This window comes from Salvelinus namaycush, chromosome 6 (genome assembly GCF_016432855.1).
Source record: "Salvelinus namaycush isolate Seneca chromosome 6, SaNama_1.0, whole genome shotgun sequence".
Lineage (NCBI taxonomy): Eukaryota > Metazoa > Chordata > Actinopteri > Salmoniformes > Salmonidae > Salvelinus > Salvelinus namaycush.
This window is the reverse complement of record NC_052312.1, coordinates 33973052-33992120: the sequence shown is the minus strand read 5'-3', so window position 1 is coordinate 33992120 and position 19069 is coordinate 33973052. Positions and strand designations below refer to the sequence as shown.

Below are 19069 nucleotides of genomic sequence, written 5' to 3'. Positions count from 1 at the left end.
GCCTGGACACCAGGCTTAAACACCCCTATGATAAGTGCCCTGGGATCTTTAGTGACCACAGAGAGTCAAGACACGCGGTTAACATCCCATCGGAAAGACAGCACCCTACACAGGGCTATGTCCCCAATCACTGCCCTGGGGCATTGGAATATTTTTTTAGCCCAGAGGAAAGGGTGCCTCCTACTGGCCCTCCCAACACCACTTCCAACAACATCTGGTATCCCATCCAGGGACTGCCCAGGACCAACCCTGCTTATCTTCAGAAGTAAGCCAGCAGTGGGATGCAGGGTGGTATGCTGCCTTGATGGCAGTTTTGACATTCTCTGAACCATTCTCTCAACCAGCTTCACCTGGAATGCTTTTCCAACAATCTTGAAGGAGTTCCCACATATGCTGAGCACTTGTTGGCTGCTTTTCCTTCACTCTGCGGTCCAACTCATCCCAAACCATCTCAATTAGGTTGAGGTTGGGTGATTGTGGAGGACAGATCATCTGATGCAGCACTCCATCACTCTCCTTCTTGTTCAAATAGCCCTTACACTGTCTGGAGGTATGTTGGATCATTGTCCTGTTGAAAAACAAATGATAGTCCCACTGAGCGCAATCCAGATGGGATGGAGTATCGCTTCAGAATGCTGTGGTAGCCATGCTGGTTAAGTAATGCCTTGAACTCTAAATAAATCACCGACAGTGTCACCACAAACACCTCCACCATGTTTCACGGTGGGAACCACACATGCGGAGATCATCCGTTCACCTACTCTGTCTCACAAAGCCACGGCGGTTGGAACCAAAAATCTCAAATTTGGACTCATCAGACCAAAGCACAGATTTCCATCAGTCTAATGTCCAGTGCTCGTGCTTCTTGGCCCAAGCAAGTCTCTTCTTCTTATTGGTGTCCTTTAGTAGTGGAAATTTTGCAGAAATTCAACCACGAAGGCCTGATTCACGCAGTCTCCTCTGAACAGTTGATGTTGAGATGTGTCTGTTACTTGAACTCTGAAGCATTTATTTGGGCTGCAATTTCTGAGGCTGGTAACTCTAATGAACTTATCCTCTGCAGCAGAGGTAACACTGGGTCTTCCTTTCCTGTGGCGGTCCTTGTGAGAGCCAGTTTCATCATAGCTCTTGATGGTTTTTGCGACTGCACTTGAAGAAACGTTAAAAGTTCTTGACATTTTCCGTATTGACTGACCTCCATGTCTTAAAGTAATGATGGACTGTCGTTTCTCTTTGCTTATTTGAGCTGTTCTTGCCATAATATGGACTTGGCCTTTTACCAAGTAGGGCTATCTTCTGATTGTGTTCTATCCTTGTCACAAAACAACTGATTGACTCAAATGCATTAAGAAGGAAAGAAATTCCACAAAAAAACTTTTAACAAGGCACACCTGTTAATTGAAATGCATTCCAGGTGACTACCTCATGAAGCTGGTTGAGAGAATGCCAAGAGTGTGCAAAGCTGTCATCAATGCAAAGGGTGGCTAATTTGAAGAATACGAAATATAAAATATATTTTGATTTGTTTAACACTTTTTGGAAATACATGATCCCATATGTGTTATTTCATAGTTTTGATGTCTTCACTATTGTTCTACAATGTAGAAAATGGTTAAAGTAAAGAAAACCCAAACTTTTGACTGATACTGTATATAGATTTTTTACATAAATGCACTGTAATTTAAAGTTTAAAACGTGAACTTTTTATCTCTGCTTCGTGGCATAATGTGTAGAGTTGCAGTATCTAGCTTTAAAGCTGCAACAAAAAATCTTTGCCCCAATGCGGCCCTTTTAAATGTTCTTTCCCCTGGCATGAGACTAGATTAGTCTGGCTATATACTGCAGACGTCACAGTAAAACTCAGTGTAGACAATTTTTTGTGTTCTGATTATGAGGGGGTGCCTGATCAATTTGCTGTCACAAAAGGGGTCCCCAGCCCCAAAAAGTTTGAGAACCCCTATGCTGGAATATATGCTGTCATTGTAGTGCTGTTGACATTCCATAGGGGGCGCTGCTGTCAAACGATTGTAAAAAACGTCAGCGCGTGTCTAAGTATTGAAGTGATTGTGTTCTATTTGAACAGAGAATAATGTTGTATTATTGTTAAAAAGAAAAATGCTATTGCAACCTCTTTGCAATAAGGAATTGAGACCAAAATCTCAAGAGAAGTTGAGTGTTTAATACCAAGGAAACAGTCAGTTGAGTGCATACATTTAGAAAGTTCACAACACATCTTATACTCTTCCCTCCTTGTAGGTGTCACCTCCCCAGCTATACATTTGATGACCCCAATGAGTTTCCCTCCGTTACCCTGTGGAATGTCCATTGTCCTCTCTTTGTTTAGTTATATGTCAGAAGCACACCCTGTCCATCTTCATTGTCCTAGGCCTGACCCTGCTCTCTCATCCTAGGCAATTTCCTCTTATCTGATTAGGTCAACCTTTCTAAATTAGTATACACACAGTTTCATGGCCCAAACTCGGTTCATACTCACAGTAATCATTCACTAAACAGGATACAAACATACTACAGTTTAACGTGAAACATTTTTAATAGAATCCTTCAGTCCCCCCTATTAAACCATAAACACTTCTTATTGTTTAATATCACGAAATAATCATTCAACTGCTGGCTGTAGACTTTCTTCTTCTTTGGTTTTCTCCAGACCTGAGAGTGTGATAGAAACAGACTTGATAGAGAAAATTATAGAAAAAAAAACCTAAAGAGCTAAAACAATCCTGAATTCTACTGATTTATCATAAGCATCTATGTAGAAACATTTATAAACTAAATCTCTGACCACAGCTTGAGCAACCCGACCGACACAATCTCCTGCTACACCTGAACACTATGCCCACTGATGTGCTTTTCTGCTAAGGTCCACAAAAAGTAGGGCTCTAAATATCCCCATTATGCTTTTGAACAGTCTTCCATCAAGGGCTACAGAATCACAAGAGATGTTTTTCAGCCAAGTCCTCCTCACTGCGTTCACCTCCCGAAACTACCCTAAAGACGCGAGCCGTAGCCTGAATCAATTTCACCTCTTGTGGCAGATCCGCACGATAGATGCGTTTCAACAACGAAGCTTTAACTATATGGAATCCTAACAATGCCATCAGAGCAACCCCCGTAACTGCCAACACTGCCCATGCTGCATATTTCGACATCCACCAAATGTATCAATAGTCCAATCCCATGCTGTTCCTACAGCACCTTCCGACCCCTTAAAAGTCTATTTTGTTATTACTCCCAATGTAACAGCAGTAAGTGTTGTTCCAGCTTTAACTCTGTCACTGTCAGTAACTTTCATCACCGCCTTTACCGTTAGATCTATGATTGAGTTTGTGAGATATTCTCTGCCTTTTTCCAAGTCCTCTCCTAAACGTTTTCCTGACCAGCTTATCTATTGCCTCCTTATGTTGTGCTACAGTAGGGACTGGCGGGTATTAATTACCATTACTCAGATCTGGATCACATCTCTCATCCCACGGCATACCCATCCCCCACCCCCCCTGTGAAAACCCTATGGGTGACATAGGTTTTAGGGCCTAAAGGTTGTTTTTCCGCAATCCCTCTACAAATTCCTGTTACCGTGTCTTGGCCCCAGTTCTCTGCGAGGTATGTCAATGGATTATCTGCCCTTTGATATGGAGGAGAGAGCAGTGGGGTTGAGAGAATGTCCAGTTCTACATATCTCTGGGTCACATGCTTCCTGATCGTCCCCTGCAACAGATGGGCTGCCACCACTACTGCAAGCTTTTTCTCTGGGAATACAGATTCCTTAATACATGGGTCTGTGGCAACCCTGTCAATTGTTGTTCCCTCACCAGTAAAACCTTCTTCATATGTGGATATTAAAGTCTGAAATGATAAGACTATTTCAGCGACGGTTATGATCACCCTCCTACAGTCCTCCCATGTTGAGCTTATCCTCATAGTAGTCCTTCAACTCTGCACAGACCACTGTCTTTCCCACACTACGCACTATTCCCTGATACCACAGTGGAGTGAGACTCATTAGAGAATGATACATCACCCATTTTCTTAATTTATAGGCGAGGCATCCCTCTGCCTCTGTCACATTTATTCCTCTGTTTCATGTCCCTGTGAAGACTATGGCCTTGGTTTTCTGGATACCAAGGAGAGGGCTTACATGGGTTACCCCCAATTCCAACACTCCATCGGAATGTCCTGTACTTCCCCCACTCTGCCACAGACATTTGTGTATATTTGTCTCATGAACTAAAGTAGGGTCTAACCAAGCCTGTAAATAAGCCTTCATCTGCTCACATCCCTCGCTTTCCTCCTGCCGTTTAACAATAAGGACTATCTGGTTAATATACTCTCTTCGCATAATTTTGTCCAGGGTCTGATTGCCCCAACAAGCTATTTCTCCCCAGGTCCTCGGTCTCTCACTATCTAAAATCTTCCCCGAACATTTCATTCCTGTTGGTGTTGGGTAGTACGGAGTGACGGGTATGTAAAACCTCTTGCTCCGATATAATCTCCTCTCTTTCGTTTCTGTAGCTTCACCTGGCTTGGCGTCCTGTGTTGTAGAACTCTCAGAAGTTTGTCCTCTGCCCACACTAACTTGAAGGTTATTAACTGCTGTTCTTTTAACTGGAGTTTTACGCACACAATGCCAAGTTGAAGGAGGGACGAGAATCTGGTTTCATTCCTCAAACGATCTGTTCCATTGCATTCTTTCGAAATTCATGTTTGTAAGAGAGCCATCCCCTTCTCAGAACATTCTACGTCTAGGACACTAGACCTATTTTCTAATGGAGCCACCCATATCACCATGCCCTTATGATTAGTTACGCTCACGGCTTCAGAAACTTTTGATGTTACCCTCTCCCAATGAACCTATCTTCATATCGAGCTATCCACGCTATAAAAAGTGTTATTTGATCTTCTCCCCTTGGAGTGGTAGTGATTATAGCGACAGGTAGCCTAGTGGTTAGAGTGTTGGGACAGTAACCGAATGCTGGATCGAATCCCCGAGCTGACAAGGTAAAAATCTGTTGTTCTGCCCCTGAGCAAGGCAGTTAACCCACTGTTCCCTGGTAGGCCGTCATTGTAAATAAGAATTTGTTCTTAACTGACTTGCCTAGTTAAATAAAGGTAACAAAATAAATAAAAATTGCAGCCGCCACAAACACTACCCCAACAAAATATTTCCCTAGGCCCCACATTATAGCCCTTTTACAGTGTGATCTACACTCCTTCTTTCCACTTTCCATCATCACCTCTATCAAAGCCTCTCCATCTTGCTCAGCCTCTCCCATATCAGTAGGTGTTGGTACAGCTTTCACCTGGGACACGTGGATTCAGGCCTTCCTTCCCGACACCTTTTACTGCTGTGTCAGTCATTAGTAGGACAGTGTGGGGTCTGGTCCACCTGGGCTGAAAGGTACCCGGTTGATGGACCTTCAAGCACACCTCGTCTCCTGGCTCTAGTGAGTGTGCTTTCCAATCCTGAGGGAGTCTACAGTGGGTCTCTTTCACCTGGGAAGATATACACTGCAACGCATGGGTCATTTCCTGACAATAGGACAACATAGATTCTCCCAGTATGGCCAAATCACTAATTTGTGACAGTTACCCATTCTCCCAGTTACCCATTCATGTGGCATGAGTCCTGTGGTGGCGTTGGAATAGTATCAAACCTAACAAACTCAGAGTATGTTCCTTAATCACACTCTTCAGGAGATGTGATGATATTATCACAGCAAACTTCCCTTCCGTTGATGTAGCCTCCTGTATACAGGAATTTGTGGTTTTTCTTTTAAGCGTTATACCTTCTTTGACAAACCCCTCATTGAAAGTTGACAAAATTGTCAAATGACAATACTATCTCTGCTACCATCACCATGATCTGGGTCTGTGTGACATTCAATTTACTTCATACTAGTCTCTATATTCTATATTGTGCAGTTAGCTGTCCTCTCGTACGAGCTATCTCCTGTAACAATATACATAGTGGTACCTTTTCCCTGAGACTCTAGTACTCACTTCCTTAATTTATGAGCCACCCCCAGTCACATTCCATTCCGCTCTTCCAATTCCCTATAACGTTAATGCCAATGAGCATAACCACACACTGTTGAAACCATTTTCCAAATTGTTCTATACTCCCTTATACTGTCTATCTCACCGCAAATACCGGGACAGGGAGTTATATCGCTAACCTTTCGGGAGAAATCCCAGCAATACAGCGTCCCCAATCTGGTGAAATTTGTATCAAAACAAATACAGAAACACTAACCGACATAACACTGCCTGTTAAATCAAAGATAAAGATCTTAGGCTACTAACATCCAATTAGTATTATAACTCTATAAATCCTATTGTCCATTATTTCTAATAAGATTGATCAGGCCTCACCAGAAAGTCAGGACAAAAGTCATTCACCACCATTATGTATTTCCTTTCCCTTTTCTTTCCCTTTCCTTCAGAAACCATTTAAACCATTTTCATCATTCATTCACCCAGTTTAAAACCAAATTGAAAAGACCCCGACAATAAATCCCACGATATTAACACCACTAACCAATATTCATAATTGGTCAATTGTGTTTGCATTCTGGTGTGTGTGTGGTAAACCATATGGCGAAAACACACAAATGGCCAGGTCTTACTTATCTGGGAGCTAATTTTACAGCCTAATCCTTCCAAAGAGAAAGAAAGAAAATGACACCCTCTCCTGGAAGAGAAAGTGTACATTTCGTTAGCATTCACTATGCTACATCTTAATCAGCTCGTACGTTTTAAATTACAAACCAAACGCGATAATGATAAATCCACTATCCTCCCTCCAATTATTAGTCCTTTGTTTTAATCCACCCCATTGTTTATATGCACTTAATTTAGCACGTACTACCCTTAGACACGGCGACATTTATCTCACCAAGATTCACTCCCATAATGACTGGTCTCTCTTCTTCTTGATTTTCCAGAACCACGGTACTACAACATTTTAAAAAGGCAATTTTAGGTTTGGTAACCCCAACTCTAATTTCTCGTGACCTTCTCCCAGTATTAACTCTCATCTAATTTCGCGTGACCCATCCACCCTTTTGTCAATTCTATAAATCTATTTCAGAATAAGACCAAATAAAATGTCTCAAGAGATTAAAACCCCCCCCCCCAAGGTTTTATGAGTTTACAAGGATTATTTTTCCATTCCGACTCAAACTTGTTACCAGTCACAATGTCAACAGTGAAGAGGCGACTCCGGGATGCTGGCCTTCTAGGCAGGGTTCCTCTGTCCAGTATCTGTGTTCTTTTGCCCATCTTAATCTTTTCTTTTTATTGGCCAGTCTGACATATGGCTTTTTCTTTGCAAGTCTGCCTAGAAGGCCAGCTTTCCGGAGTCGCCTCTTCACTGTTGACGTTGAGACTGGTGTTTTGCGGGTACTATTTAATGAAGCTGCAGTTGAGGACTTGTGAGGCGTCTGTTTCTCAAACTAGACACTCTAATGTACTTGTCCTCTTGCTCAGTTGTGAACCGGGGCCTCCCACTCCTCTTTCTATTCTGGTTAGAGCCCGTTTGTGCTGCTCTGTGAAGGGAGTAGTACACAGCGTTGTATGAGATCTTCAGTTTCTCGCATGGAATAGCATTCATTTTTCAGAACAAGAATAGACTGACGAGTTTCAGAAGAAAGGTCTTTGTTTCTGGGCATTTTGAGCCTGTAATCGTACCCACAAATGCTGATGCTCCAGATACACAACTAGTCTAAAGAAGGACAGTTTTATTGCTTCTTTAATCAGAACAACAGTTTTCAGCTGTGCTAACATAATTGCAAAGGGGTTTTCTAATGATCAAATTGGATTAGCTAACACAACGTGCCATTGGAACACAGGAGTGATGGTTGCTGATAATGGGCCTCTGTACGCATATGTAGATATTCCATAAAAAATCAGCCGTTTCCGGCTACAATAGTCACTTACAACATTAACAATGTCTACACTGTATTTCTGATCAATTTGATGTTATTTTAATGGACAACAAATTAGCTTTTCTTTAAAAAGCAACGACATTTCTAAGTGACCCCAAACTTTTGAACGGTAGTGTATATCTTTCTACCAATTCCCATACTATAATTCCAGGCTCCTCACCATATACATTATATATATTTCACCTGTGGATACTTGCATCAAATACAGCTCTCACCCATGAAAACCAGCGCACAAAGTCATTGTTTTCACCTATATTAAATACAAGTCTCCACTCCAGGATCCCCTTCCTCTGAACCCTGTCTTTCCGGTGAACACGGTACAACCGCACATCTTTTCTCTGATAGGGACACACCCCTATCCGAAATCGATCACCGAATATGACCCGTCTGGGTTGAACAACCCCCGAACAACAGCACGTTATGGTGAGACTGTATACTGAATTCCCACCCCAGACCATACGATGATACAACCCGACCGTTATGCCCCCACCCGGAGACCTTCTATAGACCTGTGCTAGACAGTCCGGATATGTCCTAGTCACAGTCCTTCCCCCAAACTACTACCAATAGTCTGCACCCTTGCTCTCTTTCTGGATACCTCTCCCGCCATCAATGGTTTCACATAAACAATTTTAAACTTCACTCTCCTACAGATACTGTTTCACAGCAACCTCAAAAAACATGACTGAGGAATAAAACAGAAAGAGTTGATGGCCCTTATGGGGCACAGGAGGTATTGGTAAGAAACTAGCTTACCTTTTTTTTTTTTTTTAGGCCGGCCACCTCCACTACCTATTCTCTTTCCCACCAAGTCTGTCTTTCAAGGATGAATCCAGTTTGTGGCATCAATTGTTAAAAAGAAAAATACTATTGCAACCTCTTTGCAATAAGGAATTGAGACCAAAAGCTCAAGAGAAGTTTCAAGTGTTTAATACCAAGGATACAATCAACTGAAGGATACATAAAAGGCAATCATAGAATTTTTATGTCAATATATTGAGTGAGATGTTTGTGTGTTGTTTCTCAGGGGTCCTGCAGATGATGCAGACCAGGATCGCTGCTCTGCAGGGTGCTGTGGACAGGTAGGTTAACAACTGATCTTGGACCAGATTAACATAACCCCAATCTCAACCATTATGGTGATGAAGAAACATCTTACCCAGTGGTTAGGTGCATTATCTACCTACTCCAAGCCTATAACAGACCATAACACATCATCACAGGGAATGATCAAGGCAAAATATTACCCTTGTGTTCAGAGACCCTCAGTAATCAGACCTCTAATAACAGCACTCAACCTTCTATTTGTTTTCTCTCGTAGGATAAGGACAAAGATCGTTGACCCCTACAATAAGATTGTAGCCAGGACTGCCCAGCTCGCCAGATTGCAGGTGTCCATTCATCTCCTTGTGTTTGAGAGGCATAATATCTGTTGTGTAATATCTATCTGTTGTGTAATATCTATCTGTTGTGTAATATCTCACATCACAACTATCTGTTGTGTTGGTTTTGTATTGTTGTATGTCCGTGGACTGAGGCTCAATAGCAGGGGGAAGATTTCCTCTCTATTGTTATCAGCACTCTGGCATTATCTCTACTTCTGCACTGGACTTGATTTCCATGTTTCTGAGGTAGAGAAATGTATAGACAGTATTTGCTTGAGTTTTTATTGTCTTACTCCCCATTTTCAAGATAGGTACTTCAAGTTAGGTGCTGTACATATTGTCAAGGTCGCCTAATGCATCTTGGACAGTTTCCACGATCCTCCTGTTTTAAATTGTAAAGATAACAATGACCCAGAGCCATATAGAGACCTATGTAGCTGTATATGGCTCTGGGATGTCCTCTTCTAACCTGTTAATACAATGTAGCTATAGCAGATGTCAGTGTCTATCATGCTGCTCTGTACTCAATGGTTTACAAGAATGATACTGTATGTTTTATGCTAGCATCGATCTACCCATTGATATTTATTTGAACGTTAAATACCACAAATATTACAGTGGCTTGCGGAAGTATTCACCCCTTAGCATTTTTCCTATTTTGTTGCCTTACAACCTGGAATTAAAAAGGATTTTGGGGGGGTTGTAACAGTTGATTTACACAACATGCCTACCACTTTGAACATGCAAAATATTTTTTGTTGTGAAACAAACAAGAAATTAGACAAAAAAACAGAAAACTTGAGCGTGCATAACTATTCCCCCCCCCCCCCAAAGTCAATACTTTGTAGAGCCACCTTTTGCAGCAATTACAGCTGCAAGTCTCTTGGGATATGTCTCTATAAGCTTGGCACATCTAGCCACTGGGAGTTTTGCCCATTTTTCAAGGCAAAACTGCTACAGCTCCTTCAAGTTGGATGGGTTCCGCTGGTTTACAGCAATCTTTAAGTCATACCACAGATTCTCAATTGGATTGAGGTCTGGGCTTTGACTAGGCCATTCCAAGACATTTAAATGTTTCCCCTTAAACCACTCGAGTGTTGCTTTCGCAGTATTCTTAGGGTCATTGTCCTGCTGGAAGGTGAACCTCTGTTCCAGTCTCAAATCTCTGGAAGACTGAAACAGGTTTCCCTCAAGAATTTCCCTGTATTTAGCGCCATCCATCATTCCTTCAATTCTGACCACTTTCCCAGTCCCTGCCGAGGAAAAACATCCCCACAGCATGATGCTGCCACCACCATGCTTCACTCTGGGGATGGTGTTCTCGGGGTGATGAGAGGTGTTGGCTTTGCGCCATACGTAGCATTTTCCTTGATGTCCCAAAAAGCTCAATTTTAGTCACATCTGACCAGAGTGCCTTCTTCCATATGTTTGGGGAGTCTCTCACAGACCTTTTGGCGAACACCAAATGTGTTTGTTTATTTTTTTCTTTAAGCAATGGCTTTTTTTCTGGCCACTCTTCCATAAAGCTTAGCTCTGTGAAGTGCACGGCTTAGTGGTCCTATAGACAGATACACCAATCTCCACTGTGGAGCTTTGCATCTCCTTCAGGGTTATCTTTGGTCTCTTTGTTGCCTCTCTGATTAATGCCCTCCTTGCCTGGTCTGTGAGTTTTGGTGGGCGGCCCTCTCTTGGCAGGTTTGTTGTGGTGCCATATTCTTTCCATTTTTTATAGTGGATTTAATGGTGGTCCGTGGGATGTTCAAAGTTTCAGTTATTTTTTCAATAACCCCACCCTGTTCTTTACTTCTCCACAACTTTGTCCCTGACCTGTTTGGAGAGCTCCTTGGTCTTCATAGTGCCGCTTGCTTGGTGGTGACCCTTGCTTAATGGTGTTGTAGACTCTGGTGCCTTTCAGAACAGGTGTGTGTGTAATATATATACTGAGATCATGTGACACTTAGATTGCACACAGTTTGACTTTTTTTAAGTAATTATGTGACTTCTGAAGGTAATTGGTTGCACCAGATCTTATTTAGGGGCTTCATAGCAAAGGGGGTGAATTCATTTGCATGCACCACTGTTTGAAACAAGTAATTATTTTCATTTTACTTCACCAATTTTGACTATTTTGTGCATGTCCATTACATGTTGTAATGCAACAAACAAAATAGGAAAAACACCAAGGGGGTGAATACTTTTGCAAGGCACTGCATATGACCCCTTTTACTCTTGTTGCACATGCCTGCCATTATGGAATCACTCGCCACCACTTTGGAGAAGGGTATATTCATAAAGATGATTTATAGAACTGTGCTTTTGGAGGCTGAGCGATCTTTATACCAGGAATCCTAGCTGTTATGTAAAATGCATCTGTTTTTCTTGGTAAGTTCTCCACTATATAATACATAAAAGCCATGTTAAAGGTTTAAAACGTTATCTCAACCTTTCAAGCAGAATTACTTTGATCCTGTTCTCAGATAGCATCTGCAATCTTAACCTGTGACATCACTGTTGTGGTTTTTAATCCACCTCGATATCAGTGGCCCCCCGTTTAGAAGCAATCAGTTGAATTTGTACCCCTGTTAAAATAAGACCTGTTCTTGTGATCAACCTGACCCTGTCCTGTCCGAGGCTGAGTAGCCGCGGCCAGATGGAGAGCGAAATAGACACTCTCTGGGTTTACAGGCTCTCAGTCAACTTACGCACACTGCCCACACACTGCAGCTCTGTCGTCTTTGGAGTCGAGGGGAAGTCTTATTAAATATTGATGGAATATTGCTTCAGTCAGAAAGGTTACTGTGATTCTAACTGGCTCGTTCCTCAAACATGGCTCTGTGTTAGCTCTGTCTGTCTTCTGATGCTTTGTCGTGTGTGGAGTGTTATTGTTGTTATCTACACCTCAGACATGCATCCTGCAGAGAAGATACTAGTAGCAGGCAGGCATGTCAGGCTGGTAAGATCTTAGGATGAACACGGGCCTGGTTTGTGAAAGGAGAGGGTGCTGTTGTTTCTGAATAGAATAGTTGCAATGTTTTATATTATTTTATACAGACAGACTTTGGTGCTGTGGGACCAATATCTGAGACCCCTCTTTTTTCACTTTTCTCTCCCAGGGACTGTCATGTCCTTGGTGTTAGGGTGTGTTTGTATTCTGTCCGTCTGTCTGTCTCTGTGGGTCTGAAGGAGACCGGAAAGGATCAGACTATATATCCAGGGGGAATAGGAGAGTGCTTTGTCTATCTTTTAGTCTAGTGTTCGCTCACAAAATGGAAGCTTCTCGGCCACCCACAGATAAAGCAATCAGTCTGACACACAGACACTTGGGACGGACACATAGACTTCACAGACACACAGAGGCTCAAGGGACAGACCCCCAGCTCTCAGCTGCATCCATTCCCCTGAACACACTACTAAGCCCAAACACACTGCTGATCTCTGTGTCCTTCAGCCCCAGACACAGCTCCACAATGCTGCTAGACACACGGTTATTATTACCACTTTTGATATGCCCATGGTCGGCATTATTGTTACTATATGGGCTACAATAGGAAAATAAATACTTGGACATGTCGACAGTGATTGATTCGAGATCATTTAGAATAAGTGATCTTCAATCAATTATGATGAAAAAAGAGGGTTGTTCCATATTAGTTTTGACGTTCACTCACATCTTCTCATAGAGATTCAGAAAGACTGGTTCAGATGGGGTTCTATTTTGTTTGGTTATATATTTTCCTATTTTTACCAGGTGGCGTGTGACCTGCTGCGAAGGATCATCAGGATCCTGTACCTGTCCAAGCGTCTGCAGGGCCAGCTCCAGGGGGGAAGCAGGGAGATCACCAAGGCTGCCCAGAGCCTCAACGAACTGGGTGAGCGACCACTGCCTGTTCACCTCTGATACACTGCACTGTACTACTGACAGGGCTGCTCAAAGTAATACTGTAATACTGACATGGTTAACTCACCTCATTTGGGCCTACTGTAAAGAGAGTGTAGATCAGGGATAGGCAACGCTGGTCCTGGAGTGCCGCAGGCACTTCATGTTTTTGATTTAACTGACCTGGAAGGCCAGGTGTGTTGAATTTAGGCAATCATTGAACTGATCAGTTCGCTCAGTTGATCAGGTGTAGTTGGAACAAAATCTTCCAGTACGTGCGGCACTCCAGGAACAGGGTTGCCTACCCCTGGTGTAGACGGTGATGCGATCCCCAAGGCTGCCCAGATCAGCCACAACGAACTGGGTGAGTGACCCTGCTCATTCACTATAATTCTACTGACACTAAGGTGAAACTCCCCTCATTTAGGCCTACTGTAGAAGGTGTAGGTGGTGCTGAGATCACCAAAGCTACTCAGAGCCTCAAAGAGCTGGGTGAGTGACTTATAGAAGAAAAGGGAGGATAGGAAGCGCTGCAAGGACACACTAGTTAGTAGATGTTTGTTCTGTAGGTGGAAAGTGCTCTTTGGTTAAGGGTAATCAAAAAATGAGTGCTCTTCATATAATTAAAATGCCTTTATCTTGATGTTTTTGGAAAGATTTTGTTCTATTGAACATGCTGTTTTGTAATAAAGGCATTTTAAATACATGAATAGTGCCTGGGTCCTCCTTGTTTTTTTGAGAACTGTCTGGTTTGACTCAGACACTGCTTACGTCTCACTATAGCCTCTGCTAACACGCTAGGTTGGTAAATGCTGACGTACTCCGAGCCCCTAACCAACAATGCAGTTAAAAAAATTATTTAAAAAATACGGATAAGAAATAAAAGTAAGAAGTTATTAAAGAGCAGCAGTAAAATAACAATAGTGAGACTATATACAGGGGGGGTACCGGTACAGAGTCAATGTGTGGGGGCACCGGTTAGTTGAGGTAATATGTACATGTGGGTAGAGTTATTAAAGTAACTATGCATAGATGATAACAACAGAGAGTAGCAGCGGTGTAAAAGGGGGGGGGGCAATGCAAATAGTCTGGGTAGCCATTTGATTAGGTGTTCAGAAGTCTTATGGCTTGTGGGTAGAAGCTGTTTAGAAGCCTCTTGACCTAGACTTGGCGCTCTGGTACCGCTTGCCGTGCGGTAGCAGAGAGAACAGTCTATGACTAGGGTGGCTGGAGTCTTTGACAATTTTTAGGACCTTCCTCTGACACCGCCTGGAATAGAGGTCCTGGATGACAGGGAGCTTGGCCCCAGTGATGTACTGGGCCGTTCGCACTACCCTCTGTAGTGCCTTGCGGTCGGATCCCGAGCAGTTGCCATACCAGGCAGTGATGCAACCAGTCAGGATGCTCTCAATGATGCAGCTGTAGAACCCTTTGAGGATCTGAGGACCCATGCCAAATCCTTTCAGTCTCCTGATGGGAAATAGGTTTTGTCGTGCCCTCTTCACGATTGTCTTGGTGTGCTTGGACCATGTTAGTTTGTTGGTGATGTGGACACCAAGGAACTTGAAGCTCTCAACCTGCTCCACTGCAGCCACGTCGATGAGAATGGGGGTGTGCTCGGTCTCTTTTTCCTGTAGTTCACAATCATCTCCTTTGTCTTGATCACGTTGAGGGAGAGGTTGTTGTCCTGGGATCTGACCTCCTCCCTATAGGCTGTCTCGTCGTTGTCTGTGATCAGGCCTACCAATGTTGTGTCATCGGCAAACTTAATGATGGTTTTGGAGTCATGCCTGGCCGTGCAGTCATGAGTGAACAGGGAGTACAGGAGGGGGCTGAGCACGCACCTCTGAGGGGCCCCTGTGTTGAGGATCAGCGTGGTGGATGTGTTGTTACCTACCCTTACCACCTGTGGGCGGCCCGTCAGGAATTCCAGGATCCAGTTGCAGAGGGAGGTGTTTAGTCCCAGTGTCCTTAGCTTATTGATGAGCTTTGAGGGCACTATGGTGTTGAACGCTGAACTGTAGTCAATGAATAGCATTCTCACATATGTGTTCCTTTTGTCCAGGTGGGAAAGGGCAGTGCAATAGAGATTGCATCATCTGTGGATCTGTTGGGGTGGTATGCAAGTGCTACGGGTCGGTAGTCATTTAGGCAGGTTACCTTAGTGCATGTGCCCAAGAACACTATGGTGGTCTGCTTAAAACATGTTGGTATTACAGAGTCGGACAGGGAGAGGTCAGTGAAGTGTCAGTGAAGACACTTGCCAGTTGATCAGTGCATGCTCGCAGTACACGTCCTGGTAATCCGTCTGGCCCTGCGGCCTTGTGAATGTTGACTTGTTTAAAGGTCTTACTCGCATCGGCTGCGGAGAGCGTGATCACACAGTCTTCCGGAACAGCTGGTGCTCTCATGCATGTTTCTGTGCCATTTTCCCTCGAAACAAGCATAGAAGTAGTTTAGCTCATCTGGTAGGCTTGTGTCACTGGGCAGCTCTTGTCTGTGCTTCCCTTTTGTAGTCTGTATGGGTTTGCAAGCCCTGCCACATCCGACGAGCGTCAGAGCCGTTGTAGTACTATTAGATCTTAGTTGTATTGATGCTTTGCCTGTTTGATGGTTTTTCAGAGGGCATAGCGGGATTTCTTATAAGCTTCCGGGTTAGAGTCCCGCTCATTGAAAGCGGCAGTTTTAGCCTTTAGCTCAGTGAGAATTTTGCCTGTAATCCATGGCTTCTGGTTGGGGTATGTACGTACATACGTACGGTCACTGTGGGGACGACATCATCGATGCACTTATTGATGAAGCCAATGACTGATGTGGTGTACTCCTTTAATGCCATTACAGGTATCCCAGAGCATATTCCATTCTGTGCTAACAGTCCTGTAGCTTAGTATCTGTTTCATCTGACCACTTTTTTATTGATCTAGTCACTGGTGCTTCCTGCTTTAATTTTTGCCTGTAAGCAGGAATCAGGAGGAATTAATAGTTTGATAGATATCTTTAATATATTAATTTCTGCTGCACAAGAACAAGATGATATTTTCCCACAGTGCGGATGTCCTGGTATTTACTTTAAGGTGTTTTTGGAGTGCAGTGTTGGCTAAGCAATGCACAGCACTTGATTAATACCTGACCTATAGGCCAGGCTATATTCTCTAAATATATTACCCTTCTCTCTTTATCAGTGACAACAAGATAGCTGTGTTTTCCCCGCAATTGGATTTTAAAATGGTATACAATCTGAATTTTTTTTCTTTCTCCTTGAGTCTTTTTTTCCCCTGGGAAAGGAGGGTCTCGCTGGACACAGCAGCAGGCCACAGCGAAACAGTCACAGGGGCAGGCAGACACTTTCATTACAGGAATCATGAGGATAATGCACTTTACTGTTTAACCAAACCATGGTTTTAGCATCCTAAAAAATGACGCTTTTGAGTGACCATGTAGAATGTGCAGCTCGCACCGATGCGACCTCTTCAAAAAATCTTACTCGCACAGCCAACTCAAAGGGTCGCAAAATGTGACTAAATGGTTGCAGTCTGGAGCCCTGTTTCAGGTATTCATGTGGTTGATTACCCCATTCATAGCGCCTATTGACGATAGTATCTTCTGACCGGGGAGTTTTGTTAAGAGCCCCAATGCTTACTCTAAACATTATTAGAAACTGGGTGATTCAAGGCCTGAATGCTGATTTGGCTGACAGCCGTGGTATATCAGTCCGTATACCACGGGTATGACAATCATTTATTTTTACTGTTCTAATTAAGTTGGTAACCAGTTTATAATAGCAATAAGGCACTCCGCGTTGCATCGTGACAAAGAAAGCCCTTAGCCGTGGTATATTGGTCATATACCACACCCCCTTGGGCCTTATTGCTTAAATATACATCACTTGTGGTACTGTTTTGGAAACAAGGAACACATCTTTCATATCAGCAGGAAGTCATTTTCAAAAAACAAAAAGCAAATTAATACACACTTTTTTATTGGGTTTAGGGTTAGTGTTTCCTCACTGCCATATCGGCCACGGTTACAGCGCTTGTTCACAGAAGACAGGCCACCACCTGTGCTAATTAGCTGTCTAGCATGCTCTGAATTTGTGTAAGTTAACTGAGGAGGAAGTGTAGTTCGTCAGTGTATGAATCTGCAAAACTGCTACAGGAAGTGTGTCTTTTATTGTTTGAAAGATTCTTTCTCGCTGACATGAAAGATAAGGGGCGTATTTGCATGCGTTTCGGAAACCGTTGCGAAAGCGATGGTTATTCAAGTTTCTAAACGTTAAAACACATGGTCAGAATTGTATTTTCCCCAAACCCAATGTGGACAAATGTAATGGCTGAAAACCCTACATACGGAGAAGGGTTTTCGAGAGCTTGGGGTTGATGGTGTTGTGCTCAATATTCTACATTTAGCTAGTGAGCTGTAAAGTCATTTAGGGATGCAATTTACCATTCAATGTATGGATAAGGGATTATGTATGGTAGGAACACCAGGCCATTGTATAGTCTGTACAGATTGCACCCTATTCCCGATAGTGCACCACTTTTGACCAGCTCCCTATGGGCCCTGGTCAAAAGTATTGCACTACATAGGGAGTAGGGTGCCATTTGGAACGTACCCTCCGTTATCATTTCTCACAGATTGTACCAAACGCAAGCCAAGTAGGCTAACAGAGAACAATGATGCTTTCGGTCCCTGTTTTCTACACTCTGTGCTGGTGACTCAACGCTGAATCTCGTACTCTGTCTGCCAAGTGCAGAGCAAAGTACTGCAAATGTATTTATATGCTGTGGTTGGAGGGACTTTTAACATTAACAGTAGTCTTCATTATACTGCAGTACCCTGACAGGGATTCCAGTGAATTTCTCAGAAAGAGTCTCATTGCATATTGCATTTAACCAATGCAGGGAAAGAGAGGTGGTAGAGAAAATCAATGTCCTTTTCAGAAATCACATTGTACATATTTATTAGTTCTACTCCTGTTTCTCCATGCATGTGGATCATGTGGCTTTTATAAGAGCTAGTACACACACACACTCTGTGACGGTCATGGAATTTTGGATGCTTGTAATTGGTCTGCCAAATGACCGCGGTCTCTGTAAAACTGTTTGAATAGCAAAAATAAATAAAAAATATATTTTATGCCCATTTTCTCCTCTCCTCCACTCATGACTGCATGTGCTGCCATAGAAATATAATGAATAGAACAGGCGTCCACATTCAAATCAATGATGGCATAATAGGTGGATTGACGGCCCACAGGATCCCATGTGACTCAGTTGATAGAGAATGGCGCTTGAAACGCCAGGGTTGTGAGTTTGATTACGACGGGGGACCAAAATGAGGGAAAAAAATATGAAAACTTATGCGCTCACAACTGTAAGTCACTCTGGATAAGAGTGTCTGCTAAATGACAGCAACAACAAAACAACAACATTGCGAGTGTACCCTTAGGAGCGAAGCAGGAAGCAAAAGCAAGAAGTCTAACCATCAATATGTGCTGTGACTCAATTGACACGCAAAATATACATTCCATTGTAAGAACCACATCAGTTAACATAATTTGCATTAGCATTCTACATTACCGTGGAAATTATTGCATCACAATAACAGGCAGCCATTGCGAGTGTACCCATGAGTTTACCAGTCAAATTGCCATGGTTAGAGGTGCTACTGCTGCATTGTCAGGGGTGTTGCCTCGTTTGCTACAACACATTGCTTTTTTCAGAAAGGAGCAACAACGTTTTGTCATGTTACGAATGCACGGCTGTCCTGTCTTCAGTCAGCTGTTCGTTCCAAATGATTTGTATTTATTTTTACGGTTATGACAGGTTATTTATTTTCATGATGGT

At 43.0% G+C, this 19069-nt stretch overlaps 1 protein-coding gene across 1 annotated transcript in view; it reads left to right on the top strand.

Moving 5' to 3' along the window:
* The window catches only part of LOC120049899 (conserved oligomeric Golgi complex subunit 5-like), a 91192-nt gene that overhangs the window by 3652 nt on the left and 68471 nt on the right, over positions 1-19069 (top strand). Inside the window, exons 4-6 of the mRNA XM_038996394.1 lie at positions 8989-9043; positions 9283-9352; positions 13095-13215. Coding sequence (XP_038852322.1) covers positions 8989-9043; positions 9283-9352; positions 13095-13215 — 246 coding nt within the window. The remainder of the gene's footprint in view (positions 1-8988; positions 9044-9282; positions 9353-13094; positions 13216-19069) is intronic.